The sequence below is a fragment of the Apteryx mantelli genome, chromosome 33, assembly GCF_036417845.1.
Source record: "Apteryx mantelli isolate bAptMan1 chromosome 33, bAptMan1.hap1, whole genome shotgun sequence".
In the NCBI taxonomy this organism is placed as follows: domain Eukaryota; kingdom Metazoa; phylum Chordata; class Aves; order Apterygiformes; family Apterygidae; genus Apteryx; species Apteryx mantelli.
Window position 1 is genome coordinate 3,880,186 of NC_090010.1, and position 25,300 is coordinate 3,905,485.

The window sequence follows — 25,300 nt, forward strand, 5'->3', positions numbered from 1 at the left end:
TGGAATTCTTTTCATGTAAACTTTAACAGATATTTCTAGAGTAATAATAATAAAAACTCAAAAAGATGGGAAGAAGGGAAAAGAAAAGCCAATATCTTGGTTACATTATCTCCAGAAACATCACAGAAGAGCCTGCTGATATTAAGGAAAAATTAATTTATTCTATTCTTGCAGCATTTGCATGCATTTAATTACCAAATTTCCCACATACTGTGAAACTATATAGCAGCATTGGGGATGTGGTCTAATTGAATGGCACAGATAAATATGTAAGGCCTGAATTTAGAAACCAAAGTAGCTCAGGGACACAGGAGCATAAAAAAGGAAAAAAAAAACCCCGAAGGCACAAATGGATGCCTTATTTGTATGCACAATTACACAACCGGGAACTGGAAGCAACCAACCAATCGAAGTGGCCCTTTAAAAAAAAAAAAAACCCTCCAAATCCGGTGCACGACTGCATACGACGCTGGGCCCCCGTGTCCCCGGCTCAGGGTGATGACGTGGGGCTCTTTTATCCCCCTCTGGGGCAGATCCCCACGTGCTCTTTGTTTGCCGGGACGTTTCAACTCTGACTCGCAGTGCGCTACTGTAAATATTTCTCTCCCTCAAAAGTGTTTGCAAGGACTCTGTCCGTTAATAAATCACGAGACACTCTGATACTGTACGGAAGAAGTTTGCCTCCTGCTGCTTGTTCTCTATTTACACATAGGTGCTAGCCTGTTCTGCTGCCAGACTTAAAAGACGCAATTGCTTTTGTTTCAGTAGCTGGTATTTACTCCCAGATCTGTTACTTGCTCAATATCAATACATAATGCTGATCCGGCATTCTCATTTCTTGGGATTTTCTTGCCTGCCTTAACTTGTTTTCCCAGTAAATTATCCCACATTAAGATTATAGACAGAATCAGGATATAAATTGAAAGGATAGGAATGGGCTATTTACTTAATTCCTTAAACCAGACCCACGTAGCAGTTTTTATGCTTTGCAGCTCCAACAGCCAATGCTCACCCCTTCCCTTTTACTCAGCACCATCAGACCCCACTTCCGCGGGATGTTTCAGAGAGCTAGGTTCGTTACAAAAACCGCATGGCCAAGGAAGCCGGGACGCCCTAGCCACACGGCCGTGCCAAGCTGCCCGGGCTCGCCGCAGCACGTGCGGAGCAGGACCTACGCCACCGTGCAACCAGGAGCAGTGCTTAAAACGGCATCTGCGGAGCAATCCACATGGAAGACGAGAAAACCCCAGCAACAGCAACAATTTTTCACCCAAGGATCCAAGAGCATTTCTTAAGCCTCCCTCAGCACCCACCAAGGGAGGGCTCAGGTATCTCTTCTGGAGAAGGGAAAACGAGGAACTGAGTGGAAAGCGCAAAAGCATCCACTAAAAACAAACAAACAAACAAACAAAATCCCCACAAAACCCAGCCGCACAGAGAGAGCATCTCAGGGCATCTGCTTCTTGGGTGAATTCAGAGTCCAATCTGCTTATTCCAGTAAAACTCCATTGCTGCTGTAGGGGCTTGTAGAGGAAGCGCAGCCAAAAGGATGAGCTGATTTCATTCCTTTTCCTTTTTGCGCATCCCACGTAGTAGTTATTAGAGGGTATTTAAAAAGCACCAAGTATTACCTAATTCTTTGCTCTTTTTTAACATAACAGTAACGTTTAAAGATCTTTACTAAGATCAGTCCATATCCACGTGTTCGCTGATTGAACAAACATTAAACTGTCGTCATCCTGAAGAGCTCTCAATTTAAGCAAAAAAAAAAAAAAAAAGTTTCTCTGCAGAGACGGACATAGAAAGGGAAAATAACATGTCCAAGATCACCCAGAAATCAGTGGCAGAACTGGAAGCAGATCACAAGCACTGGGACTCTCGCGGGCCCCAGGCCTATTTCGCGGGCAGTGTCCGGGGAGCCAAGCGGCTTGCGCTCGCCTCCCTCGACACCGGCTCCGAGCACCTCGGCCACGGCACGCCTGGGCCGCCGGAGCGCAGCCTCGTCCGCTCCGCACGGGTTTCTTCAGCCTAGAAAACTAGCCGCTTCTTTTTACAGATGAGCAAAGCCTTGCCGGGATACACAGAAATTGGTGAGAATAGGTGCTAGAATTCGTTTTGGCAAAGGCAACGCTTTCCGCAATGCAATTCTTCAACCTCCAACAGAAACTTTTAAAAAATTGTGACAAAGGCTGCCTATCGGGCTGGAATCAGAGAAAAGCATACATGCTTTTCCCAGCTACGGATGACCACATCGGGAATGAAATGCTGTTGTTGGGGATCAGCAGTGCAATTCACGATGACTTCAGGGGAGTCAGAAATTTGTCCCAGGCACCTGGAGTTTAACGCATAGAAACACCTGGGGCCTAACTGCCTATTTACACACATATTCTTCAAAGATCAAAGATTTTACACCCCAAAAAATGCTGTACTGAGGTGTTCACTTACTAAGAATTAATTATTTTTTACAAATGTTCCCAGCAGTCCACTTACTGGTGCATTATGAAATACTCTAATAAATTATTAAAGCTGATTGTCAAAATAAATTGAAAAACACTTTTGAAGCAATATCTTTGCTTTAACACATTTCTTCGCATATTAATTTGCAAGATTCAGTCATTCACAGTGTATGTTTCAGTTCCTTCAAAAAAGAGCCTTTCTATAAGAATTTTTATATAACCCACATAGAGACACATGGGTTTTGATTTGAACATGCAGGGTTGGGGCAGAAAAGACGACATCAGTATAGATGAATAATCCTCTGAAATACGACTGGATGAGACCCTAAAACACCTGGAATCAAAATGAAAAAAAAAATCTGTGTATGAGAGAATCTGTGGCTGGAAATGGCATTCAAAAGAACCAGCAAATCTTCTCCCCCTGCGGTAAATTCTGCGAGTCTAGAACAGGCCAACTTCATGGATAAAAGTGCAGGACAATGTAACTGGCGGAGATGCAGGTGGAAACCTTTCCCTTAGAAAAGCTGCCACGTGACAAAAATGCACAGAGCTGGGTGGAGGAGACAGGAGCACAGCAGCAATCCAAAGCAACAGAAAAGTATTAAATATACTCATTGTAACATTTAAAGAGGCTTTAATAAAGAACTGAAAAACTTAAGAGCTAGTACTGTGGGTTTTTTAAATCCCCATCAGTAGCAGTATGACTTCTCTAATGTCACCCACTAAGTTATGAGAACTAAAAATAGCTAAACCCAGATCTCCAGTTCCCTGTCTTTGACAGTACTCAAAGCTGACTTGCATTTATCACCAACTGCACGTAGGAACCTGGCGATTCATCCCGATTAAGCACCCTGAAGTATGGCGCTTCAAGCTTCCCTTTCGAAAAGCTAAGTTCTGAACAAAGAATTGTTCAAAATAGGTGTTGCTTAATAATTAAAAGACACCAGTGTACTGCTTGAAAGACCTAAATTTAATTCCTTGTTCAGAATTTAATTCCTTTTTCAAGTCATTTAGCCTATTAGTGACCCACAAAACAGGAGCAAGGTTATTCTTCACAGGAAGTTTGGAGGAATTCATTTAAGGTTGTGATGCGCTCAAATGGTACAATAATAAACAGTATAAATACGCAAATCTGTTAACAAAATGAAAGGAAGGAGAATAAGCCAGCTTCTACTTCTCTGCTGTTACACAACACAGATTCTCAAAAGTTCTGCCATGTTCTGGAATACAACCCATGCAGGCCCAGCGTTTCCCCATGCTGCCTGAGCCGTGCTGCCTTCATCTTCTCTTCTCTTCACACGCAGATCTCAGCTAACTAGACAAAAAACATTCTTCCCTGATGTCTTGCAAAAGATGTAGTTAGAGCCATCCAGCTATTCCTAGTTCTCTTACATTACCATCCTGCTACTGACTTCACTGGCCAGTCAATAAAAAGTTCACCTTCTGCTCCTGTTTAAAATATCATTAAAATACAGGCATTTGTTGTTCAACCTCATGTTTTTAGAGTACTTTCCCTCTTAGGTGAACTTTAACTCACAGCGAAGGGCCTATGTATCACTTAAGTGCCACTTAAGTCACTAAGGAAAATAAAATCCATGAATGGGCTGAGGATTGGACATCTAGCTTTGCAACTTTGTAACTATTAAGTTAGGCTCCTTAAAAGTGGTCTAATTTTTAAAGGTGTTGAGTACTGACTCCTATTAGATTTCCACAGAACTACTGGGAATTCGACATGCCTGGAAATCGAGACAGGCTTTATCATTCTTGGCCGCAGAATGGCAATATTCCTGTTTATCATAAGTTACAAAATAAATTTAGTTAATACCTGGGCAGGTGCTTAGCCAGGAAAAGAAAATCAGGTAAGCTGAAGCACTGGGAAAAGATATGCAAGTTATCTGTGATGAGCTTTGCTGCTTTGTTTTTAAAGTATCCTTCCGCAAAACCCAAAGCCAGAATATCACCTCACTGGCCAAGGAGAACCGGATATTGCTAAGTTTGCCTCAACAAGCCGTAGGAGCCTCTGAGCAGCAGCAGCACCACGTCCTCCCCCAGGAGCCGAGCTGAACGGTTTCGAAGCCCTCTCAGACATACCTAAGTGGCTGCATACGTGTGTATTTTATTTGTTTTTAAAATTCATATGTAGAGTTCCGGTGAACATAAATAACAGTGCACATATATTGAGAGAGAAAAAAGAGTAAGGCGATGGCTTTTAGTCTTTTTCAAGATTTTCCACTCTCTACTTCTATAACAATGAATCAATAACAGGTTTTATTTATATGCCTTTAAGACCACTACTTGTAATGTCAAGGATGTATTATACGCTACTTAACAATGAAAAACACTACCGTTTTTTTTTTTGGAAAATGTTTCCTCCTAGAATTAACTGCTGAGAATATTTTATTTTCAAATATAGAATCCTTACACCTTTCTGTTAGCACAGGAGCAGCATGAGCAACACGGAATATGATTTTCAGGTCTTAGATGGCAAAATTTTGCTTTTTAAAATGGCTACTCTTAGAAAAGAGCACTTCACTGATTTGCTGCAGTCCAGTCCCTGATGGCTACTCTTTCTGCTTAAGAGATCCTCCATGCTGATGTGCTCCATTAGGTAGGGATAGTACTTTGCTATAGGAAAAGACTGAGAGAAGAAAGGCAGAAGTTATTCTAACTTCGGAGCAGTATTCAAAGACACTTCTTTCATAGGACAGAAGATCATGCAAAAAGTTAGAAGCTACTCTTGACTCTGAGATACTACCAAGAAGGAATTTTACTACTCTTATCCTGCAGTGGTGAACTACCTTCTCTGTACTTGTCTTCTCCTGCTTGGTGACTGTCCGCTCTGCTCACACAGAGCCTGGAATAATATGGCATAAAGGAGAATCTGGGCCTGTGAGGAACAGACTTTATGGCCCCTCTTTGCCGAAAACGCCAATGAGAAGGACAACTAAAGCCAGTTTCTCTGAAGGTTGAAGGGTGGATGCTTTTTAACTGGGGACTGGACCGAGATCACCAACATGGTCCAATGGACCGATATAGCATTTAGTTACTTCCGAACCACGCTGGATTCAAACCAATGGCCAAACAATGATAGGGTCTCCACTGCAGTACCAGCAACATGAGCCATCACATGCAATCTCTTCTGTGTTTTTTTTTTATTATTTTTTTTCCATCTCCACATGAGTGCCTACTTGCAGAGAAACTTGCTCTCATCTCTAATGCCTTTGTTACATTATTTTACCACATCTTCTTTAATCCAGACCATTTCGTTGAGCATAACGACAGATTATTGATCCTAGTGCATTGTTTATTTCAATGACAGTTGCAAGCGCTCCAGGAGGAAGGCAATCAATAGTGAATGGAAACCATGTGACCACATGAACACTGTGTGCCCCAGGAGTCACATACAGCCTCTGGTGCCGACTGCTTCTCGAGTCATTGAAAAATAGTAAGCATCAACCGATAAGTAAAGAAAAGCCCTATTGGTTCATTTTAATGAAAAAGCCTGCTAAACAAACCCACAAATGAAAGCAGACATAGCAGTTAAAAGGGGGAAGAAGATGACACCGTGTTTCAGAATTTCAGACTCTGCTATTTTCACTCAATGCTGATCGAGTCTCTATTTCTCCCCCTTTAACCGAAAACTAAACCGAACGCCCGTGCCGCATTTCTTGCGCCATGCGATTGCTCTCTTTGCCTGTCGCCGGCCTCGCTCTCCGCCTCTGCTCAGGAAACACTCGCGTTCCGCTTGTTCGGCTAAGCGGGAACGCGTCGCAGCCCGGACGGCGACGGGGGTTTTCCCCGCACACCGGAGGTTATATAACGACCGCTTCAACGCGCGGTGGCGGCCCCGGTGCCGCCGCCCGGCCCCGGCCCCGGCCGTCGCTGTCCATTTCAGCACCACGGGACGCGCCGTCCCTCCGCAACCGGGCGCCGGCGGCGGCGTCCCGCGTCGCCCCCGCGGCTGCCGGCCGCGCTGCCCGCCCCGGCTCCGGGGCTCTTTCCGCGGGCCCGTCCATCACGCGGCGCGGACGACGAGCGTTACTGTGCAACGACATTTCCAGCCGCCCTCCCTCCGAAACGGCGCCGGCCACGGATTGCCGGACAGCGGCAACGGGAAGACGGGAATGCTGCTCCCCTTTTCGCCTCCGGACTCTAGGAGGGGGCGAGCAGGCTCCCGGAACAGCCTCGTTGCTCACGTTTGAGTCTTTCCCGGTGTGAAATGAGGACATACGGGTCACGGGTTCCCATCGGGGCGGATTGCTGCAGTGTTACAAGGGCCGGGTGACATGTCCACACACCACAGACGCGCAGCCGGCACCCAAAAAAACGACCCCACCTGTAAGACTCCTAAGCGACCCCGCGCCGATCGCCTCTAACGCGGCGCACATGGAAAGAAAGCGGCGTCTAAACCTACCACACCTGCAGTCTCGCTCCCAAAACTGAGCTCCGGCCCCTCGGAGACCCCCGGCTCCGGCCGGGCCGCCCCCGCTGCACACACTCCCCTTGCCGGCAGACTTTCAGACTTCACCCCGGCTCAGCCGCAGCTCCTGCCGTGGAGTCTCCTCCAGCCTCCCCACCCCCACGTCAGCTGGGCACAATTTGCACCAGCGAGGAGGTGGGGAGGGGGAGAAGACACCCAGATTTTTAATAGAAAAAACTTGTGAACAGGCAATTCCTTTTCCCCAGGGGGAAAAAAAAGGAAAAAAAGAAAAAGAAGAAGAAGAGGTCTACCCTCCTAATTCCCCCAAATCTGTACAGCGGAAGAAAGCGAGGGCACCAAGCACGGTGCCCACACCGAGGTCAGCCGAAGCACCGAGGCCGCTCCACGGAGCTCCCCCACAAAACTCTCTCCTCCAACTTCTCCCCCCGCGGCCGGCGGGGGGGGGGGGGGAGGAGAGGAGGGGGCGGCGGCGGCCGGGCCCGCTCCGCAGCGGGGCCGGGGGGAGGGGGGGGGCAGGGATGCCGACGAGACCTCCGGGCCTCTCCCGCCGCACGATGCGGACAACGGGACGGCCCGGCAGCGCCGGAGCCCTGCCCGCCGCCCCCTCCCGGCACTGCCGCCCGGCCGGGCCCAGGCCCCCACCGCAGGCCGGGCCCGCGGAAGGGGCTGCGCGGGGCCGGGGGAAGCGGGGGGGGGGCAGCCGCTGGGGCAAGCGGCCCCGCGGGGAGGGGGGGGTGAGGAGGGGGCGCCCTCCGCGGCTCGGGAGCGCGGGGGAAGCAGCGCCCGGAGCCGCCGGTGCTGGGAAACCGCTCTGCGGCAAAGCCCCCGCCCGAGGGGGAGGGGAGCCGGCACCGATTTATGGGGGGGGGGGGGGGGGGGGAGGAAAAAAAATAATAATAGTCGCGACAGCGGAGGGGGCGAAGGGCCGCGCGCCCCCGCGCAGCCGTCGGGGCCCCCGGCCGGGCTGGACTTACTGCGGCGGCCGCGCTAGCGCGTCTCCCGCGGGGCGCTGCCGGACTGCGGCGCGGCGGGAGCTGCAGGAGGAACTGCGGTTGTCGCCATCTTGGTGCGCTGCCTCCGCCGCCGCCTCCCCCGGCGCAGCGCGCCCTGCCCTTGCATAATTGATGACTCCGGGCAGCGCCGGCGGAGGCAGCGCGCCGAAGCCCCGGCCCCGCGGCAGCCCGCCCGCCCGCTGCCGCCGCCGCCCCGCCCCGGCCCCGGCCCCGGCCCGGCCCCCGCCGCGTCCGCGCCGCGCCGCTCCGGCAGCGAGAAGCCCCGGCGGCCGCGGAGCCCCCGCGCACCGTTTTCCTCCCGAGCGGAGGAGCGACGGTAACGGCAGCCGCTCCTAGCGGCGCTCCCTGCCCGGAGCATCGCAGCTGCTCGGCACCGGCGGAAAAGCCCCCGGGAGCCGGGCGCTCCCCCCGCTCCGGCCGGGGCTCCGCGACCAGAGCAGGCACGAGCGCGATTCCAGCACGTACAAGAAGCACAAACTCTTAGACCCGAACTTTGTTTAGGCCCCTGTTTTGCCTCAGTCTCATTCACTGTCCACGCAGACCGGACTTCAGAAAGAAATGCAAAAAACCCCCCAAACCTGTAAGCGACACACAAGGAGTGACCTGTCCTACGTGAAAGATTTCAACAACAGTGTATAAAAGAATAAACCTCGTATCAGCCAAACACCTCTCGTTTACATCATTAGATCATGGCTACAACAGTGTTACTACTTGGCCCAGTTATCAGTTTTTTGGTTTTTATAATCTTCCTTTTTACTCTCACCTGGCAAGTTGATACCAGGTTCCTTAGGAAAGACCCTCCCACGTTCTCTCTTTACGGGTACTAAAAGCAGCCTCTCTGCTCAGTGTCATACACTGCTGTGACTTTCCATCATGAGTCAAGCCGAAAGATTTCCATTGCATGAAGCAAAGCAAAGTATCAGCTCTTTATTTTCCCTTTCGTTTTCTATGGAAAACGTTCAGCATCAGTGCATTTTTGTATGTCTATGGATCAGTTTGGGCAAGGAGGGCATCTGCTAACCTATGATCAAATTAGTAAGTGTTTTGGTGATTAACAGATTTAAAAACGCTCGATTCCTGAGATCACACCATCTGCATGTAACTGTATTCCTATCTCAGCATTTTTGACTTTTTGACTAGTTTTAGCAGAGGATTAATAGTTTCGAAGATAACTAACTTCCAGAAAGTTTTGTGAAAATACAAAATTGCAATGAGAAGAGAAATCTTTCAAGTAGCACCTAAGATTGTAATGACCAAGGGAAAGGCTGCAGCCTGAGTATCTACATTATTAGAGACCAGAAAATTAATGCATAGCAGATACCTTCATAAATGCTCCTGAAATAAACTCCAGTCGGAGTTTACTATGGAACATAAATCCACAGAAACACCAGGCATCATTAGCTTCGATGCTCACAAAGACACTGTGATTTAACCTCTACATTTGTCTTGAAGACTGCATGCTGTTAAAAAGTAGCTGGCTACGGAATCACAAAGATCATTGGGTAACAATGAGATTTTACAAAGGAAATAAAAAAGCACCACTAAGACATCTATATCACCCGTGCCAACGTTCTTTGCTAGGTAACGCTAGGCCCTGTCTTGCCTTATTCCTTCCAATTGCACATGGGTCACAAACTCTGGTAGTCTCGGCAAAAACTTGTACTCGACTCCACTTCCATGGGAGAACCCAAAGCTCCCGCGTATCGGCAGTACAGATCTGCAGAGATCTTAGAGAAACCTCTTCAGGTTTCTCCTCAAAGATCCTTCCTCCGCACCTGCCAGTTTTCTCAGCAAGCTGCGGAACTGCTGAACGCCCAGCAGCTCACCAAAGAGATTAACGTCTCCTGTTCTCGGCTACACCCCCAGCATACAGCGGATTACGGTTTTTTCCAGTGAAATAGGGAGTAACAGAATACTAATAATTGATCCAAGTTACCCCTCTTCATTTAAGCCAGAGAACTCCCCTGCTTTTACACCTATATCTTATGCTGTTGGGATGAGAATTTTAGGATCATTTTTATCGTTATGTAATTCCTGTTTTCAATAGGACTGCGCCTGTGTTGCTGAGACAACAACCTGAAATGCTGTATTAGGTTGCTGTTTTTTCTTTTTTCAATCCACCTTGCGGGAATGCCCTCCTCATGGAATTTTAAGTCTTGTCCTCTGAGCAGAGCTTCAGGAATTGTACGCCATGTGCTGAGCCGACAACCTCACAGGGCACAGCGCTGCGCTCGAGAACTCATTTATCTTGCCTTAGATACGACACAGGACCTAAATCTTCCCTCACTGTACATCGCTGACTTCTATGGGACTGCTCTAATGTAACACAAGGGCAGATGCAAGCTAAAAAAATTAAGATATTTCAAACCAGAACTAACCAAAAGCACACACTAAATAAGCTGCTACTGAGATCCAAAGATTTGGAGAAAGTTGTGGTCCAAACTGGACTTTCCGAAGCTTGGTTCTCACTAGGGCTTACATTTCCAAAGGGATGCAAAACAAGAAAATAACAAATAAAAACACTGAAATATAGAAAAAAAGATCCACTGATAATAAACTGCTAGGAAACAGGACAGCATCTCCCAAATATAGAGTTTTAAAGTGTTCAAAAAACAAAGTTAAGCCATATGACTTAAGAAACAGAAAAAATATCTTCTCTACATAGATAAGAGTGCCAACAGTTTGAACTGTGCAGTGCGGCACCCACCCCGCTGTAGGGCAAAGCTGCCAGGACTGGGACAACGATCAGTTCGGCAGCAAAGCAAATCATCAGCCCGCAGACAGAAACGCGGGAGCACACCCCGGCTTCCAGCGAGGGCACCCGCAGGACTGATGGGCACCGCGGGCACATCATTCCCAACGGGCACAGGCAGCACACCGAAAATACATCCTTCAAGGACATTCCAGGGCCCCAAGGGTGTTATTACAGCCGGCATAAGATATCTTTGAGCAAGTTGCTTAAAGAAATAAGTAGGTCAATGCTCATGTGTTGAACAGTCATAACAAAAAAAAAAAAAAAAAGGGATCCTAATTGAGCTAAACGATCCCAACACAGCCTAATAGAGACTCTATTGCTGATGAGAGGCATGAAATTCAGCATAATGCCCATGCAGAATTACACTTTCTGCAGTTTGCACCTCTCCACCCTCTTGCTGCTGTTACTGCTGGCCTTTGCCAACAACAGCGCATTGCTCTGTTTCTTTGACGGACAAACTATCACCCAGGCACGAGATACAGCACTTGAGGTAGAAGCACTTTCAGACCAGTTTGACACACAGAAAGCAGAACTGGGGCATACCGAGTTTTCACAACAGCAGCTGTGCTATTAAATATCTAATTCACTGTCCCAAACCATGTTGAAAGGGAGTCCTTAGAAAATGAGCGCACTCAGAGTTTACGAGTATTTTGAAAATAATGGGGCCTTGAAAAGCAGATAAATATAATAGCAGCTATAATATAATAAATGTATAAGCAGATAATAAAATAACTCCAGTTAATGATCTTGCTTGTAATCAGAACAGTAAAGCAAATCAAAACCATAAAAACTTTCCCTGGGTTAAAACACATACACACACACACTACAGATTTTATGCTTGATAAGAATACTGCCTTTTCCTTATTTCATCATTATAGCCCTCACTTCTTTTCCCTTCTCCTTTTGCATAGTGACCTCTGAACTGCCTGGTCAGTTCATAAGCTTTGTGGGCAGGGACACGTCATACCTACGTGTCTGCAACACCTACAGGGTACCTGTGCTTCTGTAATAATACCCATGAGACTATATAGCTTTGCTTTTAACAAGCACCGTCAAGCAAACCCAAGCTAAACAAAGCTCAGTAGCTGCAATGACTATGTAGTTTAAACAGGTAGTTACATGTGGAGAGCTAAAGAGATCGCGATAGTCTGAAAGACTTCCGCTATCTCATGAGTGCAATTCTTTCGTAACCCAAATGTACTGTGTTCTTAACCAAACTCTGCATCAACTATAAGGTGAGCTATCATTTAAAACTCCCAAGTTACTGGGAGAGGCGATTACTATTAAAGTGCACTGCATACCCTACCACAAGGGCTCAGGAGATGGTCAGAGGTATGATGATACAGCAGTCAACAAAACTGAGAGGCAAAACGCGTGTGAGGGTTGAAACAGTTGCTTCTCCCAGGCTCCAGGCTCAAACCAGACAGGATCTGAGCACTCAGATTCCACCCAGTTAAATGTTTAAGTACGTCCTTAATACACAGGCAGAAATTCAAAACCACTTCACACTTGCAGTAACTATAGCCTTACACGTGTTACGTGAAGCAAGAATGCTCCGCACGTCTGGCTTTCCCCTCCCTTTTCAGACGTTTCCAGCAGTTTTGTGCCGCTGAAGCGGTGACGCACTGTCACTTTAAGACGGAGTTTGGAGGGTGGCCAGGAGGAAAGACAGACACATCCGGTTCAGAGGTAGCGCTGGCGACCGGCACCAGAAGGACCTGTAGCGCGGGCTGCCGGCACGGCCTTCACGCCGCGCTGTGCTCGGGGTCTCTGCACCCATGGGCCTCATCTCCTGCCTCCAGAGATGCGTTCAGCTCGTCATCTTGCCCGCATATATACTTGCCTATGTGGGTTTATGGGACTCCTTCTACAAGAAAGTTTTTCCATATATCATGGCCAAGTTTGCACCAATCTACAACCGTAAGGTCTACAAGCAGAAACAAGAGCTGTTCAGCAACTTAAGAAAATTTGCCGGCCCTTCAGGCCAGCTCAGGTTGTTGGAAATTGGCACAGGCACCGGCCCCAATTTCCAGTTCTACCCACCAGGCTGCCGGCTTACATGCACCGATCCTAATCCCAATTTCCAACAGTTCCTCCTCAAGAGCCTCTCGGAGAACCCGCACCTCCACCTTGAACATTCGGTGGTTGCTTCTGGGGAGAATCTGCATCAGATATCGGATGGCACCATGGACGTAGTGGTGTGCACCTTAGTGTTGTGCTCTGTAACCGACGTCAACAAAGTCCTGAAAGAAGTTTTGCGAGTGCTCAGGCTGGTAAGCTGGGGCAGGGCGAGGGAGGGAGGCAGGGAATGATCCTGCTCTCACTTCTGATTTCCTTTCCCCTGCCAAATCCTCTTTCTTTCTCTCTTGTAATCTTGCCCATTAGAGAAGGGCTGCCAACTCCTTCACTCCTTACTGTGCTGTAGATACCTGTAGACCCTTCCGTGATCACAAGAGAGAGCATCCATCCTACTGTATCTCGTACCACTCAGATGCAACAGAATCAGGTCTGCACAGCGTACCACTCGCAAGTAATTTCTTTGGGCTGCTTCACCTGCAGATGGAAGAACTAGTTCATCCTGCTTTCCCGCTCCCTCCTTAGCACCTGGCCAGGGTGCTGCCAAGCGTGCAGAAGGCCTGGAGCACCTGCAAGGCGGCGCTGACTGCTGGGGCAATCGAGAGACAGCTACTCCAACAGGGCACCCCGGCTCCTGTACTCGCAGCTGGGAAGCCTGCAAAACCCCCAGACCAAAACTCTGAGGAGGTCCCGGGGGCCGGGAGGAGCAGGAGCAGAGCAGTACAGAATGAGGGTTACTGCAAGAAAACGGTGGACATGAGGGGCACAAAGGGAGAGAAGCAGGGAGGGATGCGAATTCTAACACAGGCAAAAGATTAACAAGCATTTCAGTTTATAGTTGCCCTGTGCATTCACTAGCAACTGCTCTCACCTTTAGACCTTAAGCATCTGACCAGGTATTTTCATTATAATCTAAGGTGACACTTGTAAAACCCCACATTCCCACATATTTATATGCCTCTCTTCCACTACAACAATACTTTTTTTCCACCAGTTATCTCAGAATAACCGGGGAAGGGTTTAAATTAAACTTAAGACAAATCAAGTCTGCATGGGTTGGGTTAAATCTATGTAACTGGTCCTTCCTGTGTAAATAAGACTTCGTCCCTGGATGTGGCTAAAACCCCACTTCATTCCTCAAGGTAACCCTGTACACTCCTACAAGGCAAAACTAGGGAAGAGGCAATAAGATAAGGCAATAAGATCATACCCAACACTCTCCACTAAGAAGGGGAGGGAAATACCAGCTCAGCGTCCTTGACTTCTGTATGTGGATCCATTAGACAGCCTTTACTGTTACGAAAAGGCTTGCTTACATTACTAGATTTGCCTTTTATCTGTTGTTTATCAACACTGAAAGGCATCGAATTGGATGTGGCAAAAGACCCAGTTAAACACTGGCAGGGTTCACAAGACTGACAAAGAACAAACTATTACATGCTGTACCTACCCGCTGTAGCCTCTCTCTCTCTCATCTGGGACATTTGATTTCTGCTTGCTAACAGCTATCTCACATGCTTCACAAACATTAAGAAATGAGCTCTTTTAATTGCTGGGACGGAGAGTAAGCAACTTGTTTATTCACATTTTACTGATGAGAACTGAAACCCAGGGAAGTTAAGTGGCTTGTCCAAGATCATGCAAGGTAGCTGGGGCAGAGATAAATACCCTGTGACAGCAATTCCCAACCACCAGACCATACTGCCTCTTGCAGAATTATAAGCTGCAAATAAATAAATAATCATCCAGTAAATAAGTAATCATCCAGTAAAACCCACTACCTTCTACACAGATTGAATGGGAGGCAGTTACAGAGGCTTCACTACTCAAAACGAACATGAATCCATCATGCATAATCTCTAGGAAAGGAGGCCAGTCTCCAGAGAGGTGAAAAAAGGCAGCCTGTTCGCTAAAAAGTAAATAATAAAATTCTACGTACAGAGGTGAAAGTTCCTAAGTCCTTTTTATAGTTTTTTATGGCATTGTTTTACAGGGTGGAGCATTTTACTTTTTGGAGCATGTGGCTGCAGATCATTCCAGCTGGACCTACTTTTGGCAAAGGGTCTGTGACCCAGCCTGGAAGTGTTTTGGAGACGGGTGTTCCTTGAGCAGAGACACGCAGAAGAACCTGGAGAAAACTAACTTCTCAGAACTGAACTTGAGGCGCATACATGTCGCACCCCGCTGGATTCCTACCAGTCCTCATATCATTGGATATGCAGTAAAATAAATGACCACGAGCGCTGCAGGACACAGAACGTCCCTTCGGCAGCTCCTTTCACACTTTTTATAAAGTATTTTTCACTGCGTAGTAGCCTTACAGTAAACCCATGTACAGCAGCTAAGTACCCAGAATAAAAACATGAAAAACTTTGTGAGCATCCATAGCTCGTTCAAACAGGGAATCACATTCTTCCATTTGCTGGATGGAGCTCTTAAATAGAGCTGTGGCACAAGGACCAAGCAGATTGGAAACAAAACCAGAGAACGCATTTCAGTGCAATGCAAAATAAAGGAGGAGTCACCGTCTCAGAGTTGAGAAAGGGAAGAGGGAAGAAAGGGAACAGATCTGTGCCAACAAATACAGAGAGCTAACGTCCTTCTAATAGCAGAGACTATTACTCAACCTTTAAGATTTCAGATTCAGGACACATACATAATAGATACAGCATCAGTACAAGCCTTTTTCTTTCAGTCTTCCCATTACAAAATACCGCTAGGAGCCGGCGTTCATTCTCCCATGCCAGTTGAGTCCTCCCTTACTGGACTGTTTATTCAGGGAAGTGCCCATTAGAGCACCAGTTCACTACACAGAGCTTTCACCGGCCATTAGATGCTAATGCTATCAGCCTAGATTTAACTTACAACCTACAAAGCAAGAAACAGAACTTCTTACCCTGGGAGAAAGTTGGCATTTGTTAAATCAGATGGCAGAAATCTCATCTCAGCTGTGAAACGGTCACCACTAAGCCATGCTCTTACAGCTCTTTTGTCACGCTCTGCTAAAAAGTTAAACCTATGCTTAAACTCTTCATATTCTACTCTCCCTTCGGTCCAGATTACACCTTTAAGGTGCCAAGTCTTTTTTAAAAGCCACACATTTCATTAGGAATGTTTTCCAGTTAAACTCCCCTAGGACACCAAGAGAAGGTGCTGCTATCTTGGCCACTGTTTAACCTTCTTTTTGATTTCCCACAGTAAAGCACCTAAGAATTAAAACCTAGTGCAAATGATTTTTAAGAAAAGAATGCACTTAATGCCTCTGTTTTGTGCTCCACACGCATCCAACTGGTCTACACAGAAAGTACATCTGAAGTAATTCCCACTGTTTAGATTTGCTTCTCCAACGTAGTCACCACATGATGGAGGCATGAAGGTGTGACAACAGAGTTTAGCAATAAAGCAGTCTAATAACGATGCTGCCGTATGCTGGGTATTTTATTTGCTTTCTGACCACTAGAGGGAGGAGGCAACTCCGGACAACAAGGCTACCTAGCATTCAACAGAAAAATCAACTTCTCCAGGGCAATTCGCAACAGAACTGCTGGAATTGGGGATCTAAAGTTGAGTGGGGCAAACAGTTCCCTCGTCCCTTTACTAGGCTCACTCAGGCAGAGCAATTAAATGTCAGTGGCTAATCTACACTGCTACTGCTAAACCCTGTGAAAAAACACCGGTGATAGCAAAATTGAAAAAGTTTTACAGAAGGCATTTAGCATAAAACGGACTGTACATTGTCAACTCAGGCTTATAAAGTTAATAAAACCAAGCTACTACAGACAGCAATTACTGAATTAATAAATTGTTTTATCTCTGGTCCACGATTCCTATAAAAGATCTGAAAGGTAACTAAGAAAAGCAAGTTCATTCACCACAAAGGAGCCCACATCCGCATATCAAAATATTTTAGGTGTCCATGAAGTGGAAAGACTGAAAGCTGCTGTTGCAGAGAAAGCACACAGCAAGTAGCTGACTAGCTCATCCAGCTACTTTGGACACCTAAAACAAGGTGGTAAACAACCCTTAAATACACCTTTAAAATGTTAAACAAACAAAATTAAATGTCCACAGCAAATCCGGAGTTCAGATTAACTTCCTACCACTCACTGAAAACAAGATACGGTTTCTTTAAGAGATATGAACCGTAATCTGAAACTGCTGAACACCAGATTAGGGTGATGGATGACATTTTGCCAACAGTTAAATACAAAGATGCACTGTCCAGTTTATCTAGGTTACTTAACGGGCTGGCAGCTCCTTTCTGGCCCGAGCTGGGACACTACGGTAACTGTTTGGTATGCAGTGCTGTTTTTCCCTTCCTCGTCTGTGACTGGACTTTAAAATCAGCTTTAGAGAAAAGTCCACCCCATCAATCCAAAGAGTTGCACTTCAAGAGGAACACAGCGAGTACACAAACCCAGCTCGAAGTTTCAAGTGCTAACACGTAGAGGAACGAGCTCTGCGCCGTACGGATCCGTTGCCCCCACGCTGGAAATGACGGAGGTCAGCATTCTCCTCTTCCGTGCCTGCCTCGCGCTGCTCGCCATGCCCATCTACCTGCTATCATTCCTGGGTATATGGGAGCCTTTCTGTAAGAAGGTATTTTTTCCTTTCTTCCTCGAGAAGCTTTCTGCAGTTCACAACAGGAAAACACTGAGGCAGAAACAGGAGCTATTTCATAATCTGCCCGAGTTTGCGGGTCCCTCAGGAGAGCTGAAGCTGCTGGAGATCGGGACCGGCTGTGGTGCTAACTTCCAGTTCTACCCACCAGGCTGCAAAGTGACATGCACCGATATAAACCCTCACTTCCAGAAAGGCCTTTCTCGAAGCATGAGCCAGAACCAGCACCTCCACTATGAGCGTTTCTTAGTAGCTGCAGCGGAAGACCTGAGCCAGGTGCCCAGCGGCTCTGTGGACGCAGTCGTTTGCACTTTAGTCCTATGCTCTGTGAAGGATGTAAACAGAGCCCTGAAAGAAGCACAGCGAGTGCTCAGACCAGTGAGTATTTGAAGTTTTATGTTATTTCTTTTATCATCTATTCCAGAGGCACTGCACCAAAACAAAAAGTTGACTTTGAGCTGACAAGCTAGACCCTGTTTTTCGTAGTAAAACAAGATTTACAACCACCCTGCAATGCTATATGGTGCAAAGCAGTAGTAGCACACTGGTCAGTCAGTCTTAGTTCAGCCTTAAAAGTAACACAGTAAGCAACTAGAACTGCCATTAATTTTGGAAGCAATTACAGCACATCATTTAAAGCAGAAGTGGCTCCTTTGTTATTGTCCCTCCCCCCACACACCAGATTTTCTTTTAGGGAGAAGGGGGGAAGGTCTCCAATCAAGACTGAAAGTCTGTGTTTTAAACAAACTGCTTCAGCCTCTTAGAAGAGGGCCTGATCTACCTGTATGACTAAAGCAATCTAAATGCCTTCATTCCCCGTAGTGTCTCATTCAAGTTAAGGATAAAAAAAGCTATTTTTTGCAATAAAATTTCAGCCTTTAAAATGGTACTGTCAACTCAATCCTTTGGGATGTCAAAAACCCGGTGAGTTCTAGTAGGGTTCATACATTTCACCTACTTTCCTTTGAAAAATGACACGCTAGCAACTGTAATTTAAACAAAAAGACAAAGAACAAACTATTGCTAAAAGAACAAAGGGATCCAGTAAGTACACCTTTCATCCTTTCAGAACATGCATTTTGAATCTCTGCAAGTTTCCTGCTTATATTAATTCCAATTGACATTACAGAGGTAAAAAAGCTGGCAGGAAAGGGGTAGAAAGATACTGTTGAAGTGAGCGAATTGCGTTTCCCATGCATCAAATAGTGTTTGAGAAAAGGTGGGTCAGAGAGGGAAGCATCCGCTGCGTGTGCGTTCCTTCTGTGATATTCTAAGATGACTTTGCTTCCCCAGGGTGGCGCTTTCTATTTCTTAGATCACGTGGCTGCTGATCACTCCAGCTGGAAGTATTTTTGGCAGCAGATCTGCTATCCGACTTGGAAACTCGTGTTTGCTGGGTGCTGCCTAACAAGAGAGACATGGAAAAGCCTAGAACAGGCCAACTTCTCCGAACTGAAATTACAACACATCAGCGTTCCTCTACCCTGGACACCTATTAAGCCTCATATCATTGGATATGCTGTGAAGTAATTCATGTTGCACTGTAACTTTCTCCCCTGTCCTCCAAGAAATTCCTTGACATAGTCAAAGCTGCAAAATGGTATATGCTAATCTAAATAGCCACACCCAGGTTAACATGATTAAGCTTCAGTTATCTTAAGTTTCTGCTTTAAATGTCAAATGAGGAAGAAGTTCAGCTTTCTAAAAATCTTGAAATGGAAATAATTACACTGATGATAGGCTTTATAGGTAAAGCATCAGCAACTGGTATTCTGAAGTTCCAGACAGCACAAAAATAAAGCAGATCTGCCTGGGCAGACGTTAAACCCTTAGAACGACTGCAGTGTGCTGGCTGTGCCTCGCCAACGCTAGAAAACCCTCCCCGGTTCGCGGCGGTTTGAGAAATGCCTCACCGCTGGCACGAGCGCACGCTCAAACCCTTCCTTATCTCATCTAGACTCACCGAGTTTCGAAACAAGGCTGATTTGCTCGTGCAGCTGCAAGAGCATGCAAACATTTTGGTAAAGAGACAAAAAAAAAAAAATTAACTCCTTACTCAGGGGAGCCTCTGCTTAACTGGCAGGCGATTCCTCGGGATGCTCCCAGGCCGATTTCCGCCGTGAAAAAGCGGGCAGAGCGGGGTGCGGCCACCATCACCGCTCGCCTGCAGAGAAGCGGCCGCGCTGACGGGCCGCTTTCCACCTTGCCGGCCCAGCCCGTTCCCCCTTTTCTCTGCTTTGTTATCGCAGCTTATTTCGAGTGTTACGAAACGGGCAGGTTTCCCGTCAAACCCTCAGGCACAACCGTTACGCTCCAAGTGTACAAGCGTATAAACCCCCCTCCCCCCCACACACACACCGTGCGGCCGTTGGCGGCCGTTGCGCGTCACGTGCCCCGCCACAGCAGCGCGGCCGCCATTTTGCCCCGTCGACGGAGGATGCGGCCGAGGCTCCCCGTCGCCTCACTGCTGCTGCCGCTGCTCGCGGGCGCCGTGCCCGATGCCCCGGCCCCCTGGATTCCCACTGAAGGTAGCGCCGCTCTCGCCGAGCGCTGCGGGAGAGCAGCGGGCGTCGAAAGCAGCGGGCGCGGGCAGGTTCAAGCGGTTGGGCGCGCCTGCGCGTCGCCGGCCGCGTGGGAGAACTACAGTTCCCGTGAGCCCCCGCGCGGAGGCGGGAAGCGCCGCGCGGGCGGGCGCCATGACGGCGCGGCTGCCCCAGGGAGGAGGGAGCCGGGCCCCTTTTGCCGCACGGCTTCATTCCACGGTTACCCGCAGACACGGAGGGAAAGGGTTTCTGCCTACGCACAGATGAGATCAATACCAAAAAGCAGCAGTGACGGGAACCCACTGGAAACCACTTACAGTGACTGGAAACCGCCCTAGCACGGGAAACCACTCACAAAAATGCATATGCGGCCCTATACAACAAGCACGTATACAGCTACCGAACAACGCACGCACAGCCAGATACAGTAAATAAATACCTCACGGCACGAGAGAAAATCCAAGGGATCTTCAGAATCAGGGCTCCAGTGCGAACATCCAAATAAATAAATAAATACCACAGTATATGCCAAAAAACCCCGCTGCCAGCAGAGCTCCACTGCGAACGTCCAAATAAATAAATACCACAGTATATACCAAAACCTCCCCCCGCTGCCAGCCTGCTGCTAAAGCTGCGTGTCTGCTCTCTTTTGCAGAGTGCGGTGAACGGCCGCTCGCCGAGATGCTCTCGGGGCCTCGGATCGTGGGTGGACGCGATGCCCAAGCGGGAGCATGGCCGTGGTTAGTCAGCCTCCAAATTCACCAAATTGGTGTAAAATTTAAGCACGTATGCGGTGGAGCTTTAGTTAACGAGAACTCAGTGCTTTCAGCTGCCCACTGCGCTACGGGGAAGAAGTATGTATCCATCTAAAACGTCTTTTTACTGAGTATGAGAAGGGCATAGAGCAGAAAAGCATCACCTTTGAGTCACGTAATTTAATTTGTATCGGTTGTATCTTTGGGAAAAAAAATGGAAATCAATGGGACCGAGCTCTGATAACGCAGAACCAAACTATCCAACTCCTGTTTGCCAGTACTGCCCACCGGTGGTACTTGAGGACCAAAACCCTTCCCTTCGCCCTCCTTGGCTGCAGCAGCCACGCTTGGTGACTGCTGCCGTCCCGGCATGCCCGGTATGGGAAGTTACACCTTAAAATTAAGTCAGCATCAAGATATTTTGGAAACGCGCTTCTGATTTGGCCCAGAACAACCTTTGTTACTTTTGCCGAAGGTTGGGTTGTTCTCATATCTATGCAACGTTTTTGTTAGGCTGGGGGGTTTCTGTTTTTTCCCTTTTTTTTTTTTTTAACATGAATTTCTAGTTTTTCTCAATAGATTTTTCTAAACTAGTAAAGCTCACTGCAAATAGAAAATGTTGCAATATTTAGATTAGAAAAATTGCAACTCGTTAGTTTTTTTCAGTTTTAACATTACTTCCATTTTTTCTTGCTTAACAGAACCAACAATTTGGCACTCTAGTACCTTTTCTTTGACAATGTGGTAATAATAATAACATGCCTCAGAAGAGGCTTCATTGTACTTAGAGCAATTCTGCTGTATTTCAGCTATTTGCTCACTGTTGCCTTTACTATAGCCTTTAAAATAGTTGCAAAATTTGCACATTAGTTCATGCAAGTTGATATTGACTGCATTGTCTTTGTTGACGCAACCATGACATGAGGGAAACAGAACTGCCAAAATCTCTTTGAACTTTGAAACTTTAATCTTAACCATCTTAACCAATTTTAACTTTAACCACTTTAGTGCACTTTTACAAACATTGATTTATAGTGGCATTTTATTGCAAATAATCAATTTAGTTTTTATCTTATACTCTGAAGAATTTTGAATATTAGTCTGAATTTTATAGCCTGCCCCTTTCTCCATTACAGGCCAAATTCAATTACCACTTAATATCAGTTAAGTTTTTTTTTTTTTCCTTCAGACTTGAATAGAAACTAGGTCTGCATGACTCTGGTCCTATTTCTAAATTTAAGTTGATATTAATATTTGTAACTTCTGGTTACTGGATTTTCTGAATCTAGGCACAAGCACTGTCTTTACAAGCACCACGGGTACAAGCCTACCTCCTTTTTGTAAAAGAAATCCATGTGGTTATCTTCTTCAACTGAATACCTCCTGGGTGGCCTCTGCTGGGACAGTGGTGGGAAGCAAAATCTGAATTATCAGCTTAAATCATTAATCTGAATTTGCTTTAAAAGATATAACCAGCATTAGGCAAACTGAGTATTCAATACAGCCAAAACTGTCATTAGCCAAATTTGTTCCAAAAACTATTTACTACAGAATTTTCAAGGTGTATTCTCAAAGGTGCTTAAGCCAACACTAAAGCAATAGTTTAAAAAATGCCATCAAGAAATGTATTTATGTTAAGATAACTAAGAAATATATGAATTCTCTTTTAGGGACCCATATTACTGGAGAGCTGTGATAGGTGTGCATAACCTTTGGAAACATGATAAACATACAACAAAAAGAAATATTAGAAACATCACTGTCCATCCAGAATTCCGGAAAGAAACATTTGAAAATGATATTGCATTATTTAAACTTGATTCCTCTGTACACTACAACAACTACATTCAGCCTATCTGCTTACCTTCCGCACACCTTTACCTATATATCAACAACGAAACAGACTGCTTTATAAGTGGTTGGGGACGTATAGCCGAGAAAGGTAAAATTTTACTTGCTTGACTGACCACGTTATGAGCTAAATAACTGATTGCAGGTTTCAGTCCCTCAGGCTGACTGACATAACTGAATCAGCTTGGGTTATAGTCTCCTCACAAAACATCATTAAATCCTTCTGCAGCTGAAAATCTGCTCTCCTTGATCTTTCCATTGAAAGCAGATTAGGCCTACAAAGATGTAACCCAAAGGCATAATTTGATTTTTAGCCTTTCTTCCAAGGATAACATGACAAGAGGAAAATAAACTAGCCCGACTTTCAGATTTTTGGTACAGTTACTCAATATTGGCTGCCAGAAATAGTTTTTTATTGAAAAACAAAAATTCTCATGCAATGCGTTGTGAACATAAGGCTCCCAGTGTAATTTTGGCCTTAGTCGCAATGGTCACACACTTGATAGGATGTAACTTAGTGGTGTGCATCCTTATTGAGTGGAGATTTAAAGGGCAGCCAGGGATCACACAAGCTTGTTTGAGAAGTCACCTCTGACATCTGGAACACAGCTAGTGACCAATGTCATTATCATTAATGTTTCTTCAGAGCAAGAAGGGCAAAAACTACAGCAGTCCCAAATCTGCAAATACTTAACTGACTTAAGCTTAAATCCACTAGAAGCAGGCACAGTCTCTGTATTAAGTACACGTCTAAGCAGGTATAGAATTAGGCTTAAAGTACCAAAACAGGAAAAAGAGAACACAGTAAGAATTGCTACGCACAACAGCACAAATATTTTATCTTTTATATATACTGCTTTCCATTACAGGCAAAACCTCGGCTGTATTAAAAGAAGCACAAGTGGAAATCATTCCTTCTGATGTCTGTAACGCTTTTGATTCCTACGGAGGACTGGTTAACAGCAACATGATTTGTGCTGGCTCTGAATCTGGAGGCATCGATAGCTGTCAGGTAAGAATGAACATCGTGCCCAACCTGCCACCATGGAAACCACTAAGCCAAATTCCCATGGGCATCACGATGACCGACATTTGTAGCATAATTAATTAAAACAGTACAAACAATAAACAAAACAGATGTCAAACTGAAAAAAAGAAGTATCATAAATAGAGAGGTAAGATGGTGATCCCAAAGAAAAATCGTATCTCAGAAACACACAAAAAAAATCAGTGATACTTGGCGGGAGGCAAGAATAAGTTAACAGGAGTGAAAGGAGAAAGAACCCAAACAGAGCGCACAGATATTACCATATTTATACAACACTTCTCACAAAAATTTCAATAAGATACACATTATACAAACATACATATATATACACCCACATATACACATCATTGTACATATGCAGTGTATATGAAGCACACACTTTACATGTTTTTATGCTTTTGAAAGAGAACAGCAGCACTGGAAAGTGGTTTGGTTCAGTGGCAAGATTGTAAATTAAATGCTGAGCGATCAGTATCTCTTTCTCAGAAAAGAGAATTCTCAAGTCAAAAGCACCAGTATACAAAGTTGGGGCATCAGTGGTGATATGCAGACATTTAGTGCAGAAGATATTTATAATTTAAAAATATAGTGTATTCATAAGTACTTAGTCTGATAGACTTCCTGCTTTCCTCAGCACGCTTTCTCTAAGTGATTTGGCAAAGATTCAGGGTTGTGTATTCATTACCATGTTTCTTGGTACTTACAGTCATATATTGTGTGGACAGTGTAATTTGAATTCTCATATTAACTGATGACTAAGAAAGTTTAGGGAGACAAATCTTAGAATGAAAAGCTGGGGAAAAAAAAAAGAAAAAATTCAACTTCACTTAAAGGCACTGAAACAATCACGTCGATATGGTATTCTGGTCAAGGTAGTATCACCCAGGGAAATTTATTTTGATTTGTCCATGGATTTTGGATACAGGAGACTTTTCGTTGATTAAGAAAAGGGGGATACATTACTGCCCTAATGCTACATTCATTCTTAGAAGGGAAATGTTACTACTTTTTGGTTTAATGTTGGTAATGTGGTAATGTTATTTACAGGGGGACAGCGGTGGACCTTTAACGTGCTATTACCCTAGTACCAGCAAGTACTATCTAATCGGGATTACCAGTTTTGGAATTGGCTGTGGCCGACCAAAACTGCCTGGGATCTATGTCCGTTTATCTCCGTACAGAAGATGGGTAATATCTGAACTTCTGTTGAGTAACAAGGCTGTGAATCCCATGAGCATCACACTTGTGATCCTTCTGACTGTGAGATGTATAGCGCTTGCATAGGCTTTCTAAAGTGACAGGCTGTTGCATCATCATAGCAGAGGTTTGGGCTGTTTGTTAAAACTTTGAAAAGAGAGCTAACTCATGTTTTATAAGACTAAATCTCACTGTAAAAGGACATGCTTATTTTTTTAGAAAGCGTGTTTTTATCCAATTTCTGTATGTATATATATAAAACCTTTTAATAAAGCAATATTATTTTTGGAGTTATATTATTTCTTGTAAACATATGAACTAAAGCAAGGCACACACAAAAAAAATATATACAACCATTTGCTATGAATGTAAGGTTTCAAATGATGATAAAACACCATCTTTTGGGGAGTACGAAACAGATGAATTCATTATGTTTAAAACCATTAAAGTATACATCACCGTGATAATTTTAGAGAATATTAATTCCCTATTTGTTGGAAGAAAGCCGATGATTTACAATTTAACCTGGTCATACAGTGTACATA

The 25,300-nt window shown here is 45.6% G+C and overlaps 4 protein-coding genes across 4 annotated transcripts in view; 3 read left to right on the forward strand and 1 right to left on the reverse strand.

The window, feature by feature from the left end:
• Positions 1-7,976, reverse strand: part of SCN8A (sodium voltage-gated channel alpha subunit 8) — a 62,273-nt gene extending 54,297 nt beyond the window's left edge. The window contains exon 1 of the mRNA XM_067314230.1: positions 7,872-7,976. The gene's annotated coding sequence lies outside the window, so the exon portion shown is untranslated. The remainder of the gene's footprint in view (positions 1-7,871) is intronic.
• Positions 7,977-12,380: 4,404 nt separating this feature from the next.
• On the forward strand, positions 12,381-15,113 carry LOC106499428 (thiol S-methyltransferase TMT1A-like). Its single transcript, XM_013960906.1, has 2 exons — positions 12,381-12,938; positions 14,735-15,113. The coding sequence occupies exons 1-2, from the start codon at positions 12,444-12,446 to the stop codon at positions 14,969-14,971; spliced, it is 732 nt and encodes a 243-aa protein (XP_013816360.1). The 5' UTR covers positions 12,381-12,443; the 3' UTR covers positions 14,972-15,113.
• Positions 15,114-16,853: 1,740 nt separating this feature from the next.
• On the forward strand, positions 16,854-19,171 carry TMT1A (thiol methyltransferase 1A). Its single transcript, XM_013960907.2, has 2 exons — positions 16,854-17,739; positions 18,655-19,171. The coding sequence occupies exons 1-2, from the start codon at positions 17,236-17,238 to the stop codon at positions 18,889-18,891; spliced, it is 741 nt and encodes a 246-aa protein (XP_013816361.1). The 5' UTR covers positions 16,854-17,235; the 3' UTR covers positions 18,892-19,171.
• Positions 19,172-19,798: 627 nt separating this feature from the next.
• Positions 19,799-24,993, forward strand: TMPRSS12 (transmembrane serine protease 12). Its single transcript, XM_067314253.1, has 5 exons — positions 19,799-19,889; positions 20,560-20,758; positions 22,330-22,601; positions 23,380-23,522; positions 24,606-24,993. The coding sequence occupies exons 1-5, from the start codon at positions 19,799-19,801 to the stop codon at positions 24,840-24,842; spliced, it is 942 nt and encodes a 313-aa protein (XP_067170354.1). The 3' UTR covers positions 24,843-24,993.
• The last annotated feature ends 307 nt before the right edge of the window (positions 24,994-25,300 follow it).

Excerpts from the sequence above, each read along its gene's own strand:
- LOC106499428 (XM_013960906.1), top strand. The coding sequence starts at position 12,444 with ATGGGCCTCATCTCCTGCCTCCAGAGATGCGTTCAGCTCGTCATCTTG. Across the intron at positions 12,939-14,734 it reads TTTTGCGAGTGCTCAGGCTG|GGTGGAGCATTTTACTTTTT; the intron begins GTAAGCTGGGGC and ends ATTGTTTTACAG.
- TMPRSS12 (XM_067314253.1), top strand. The coding sequence starts at position 19,799 with ATGCGGCCGAGGCTCCCCGTCGCCTCACTGCTGCTGCCGCTGCTCGCG. Across the intron at positions 20,759-22,329 it reads CACTGCGCTACGGGGAAGAA|GGACCCATATTACTGGAGAG; the intron begins GTATGTATCCAT and ends ATTCTCTTTTAG. Across the intron at positions 23,523-24,605 it reads GAGGCATCGATAGCTGTCAG|GGGGACAGCGGTGGACCTTT; the intron begins GTAAGAATGAAC and ends TGTTATTTACAG.
- TMT1A (XM_013960907.2), top strand. The coding sequence starts at position 17,236 with ATGACGGAGGTCAGCATTCTCCTCTTCCGTGCCTGCCTCGCGCTGCTC. Across the intron at positions 17,740-18,654 it reads CACAGCGAGTGCTCAGACCA|GGTGGCGCTTTCTATTTCTT; the intron begins GTGAGTATTTGA and ends TTGCTTCCCCAG.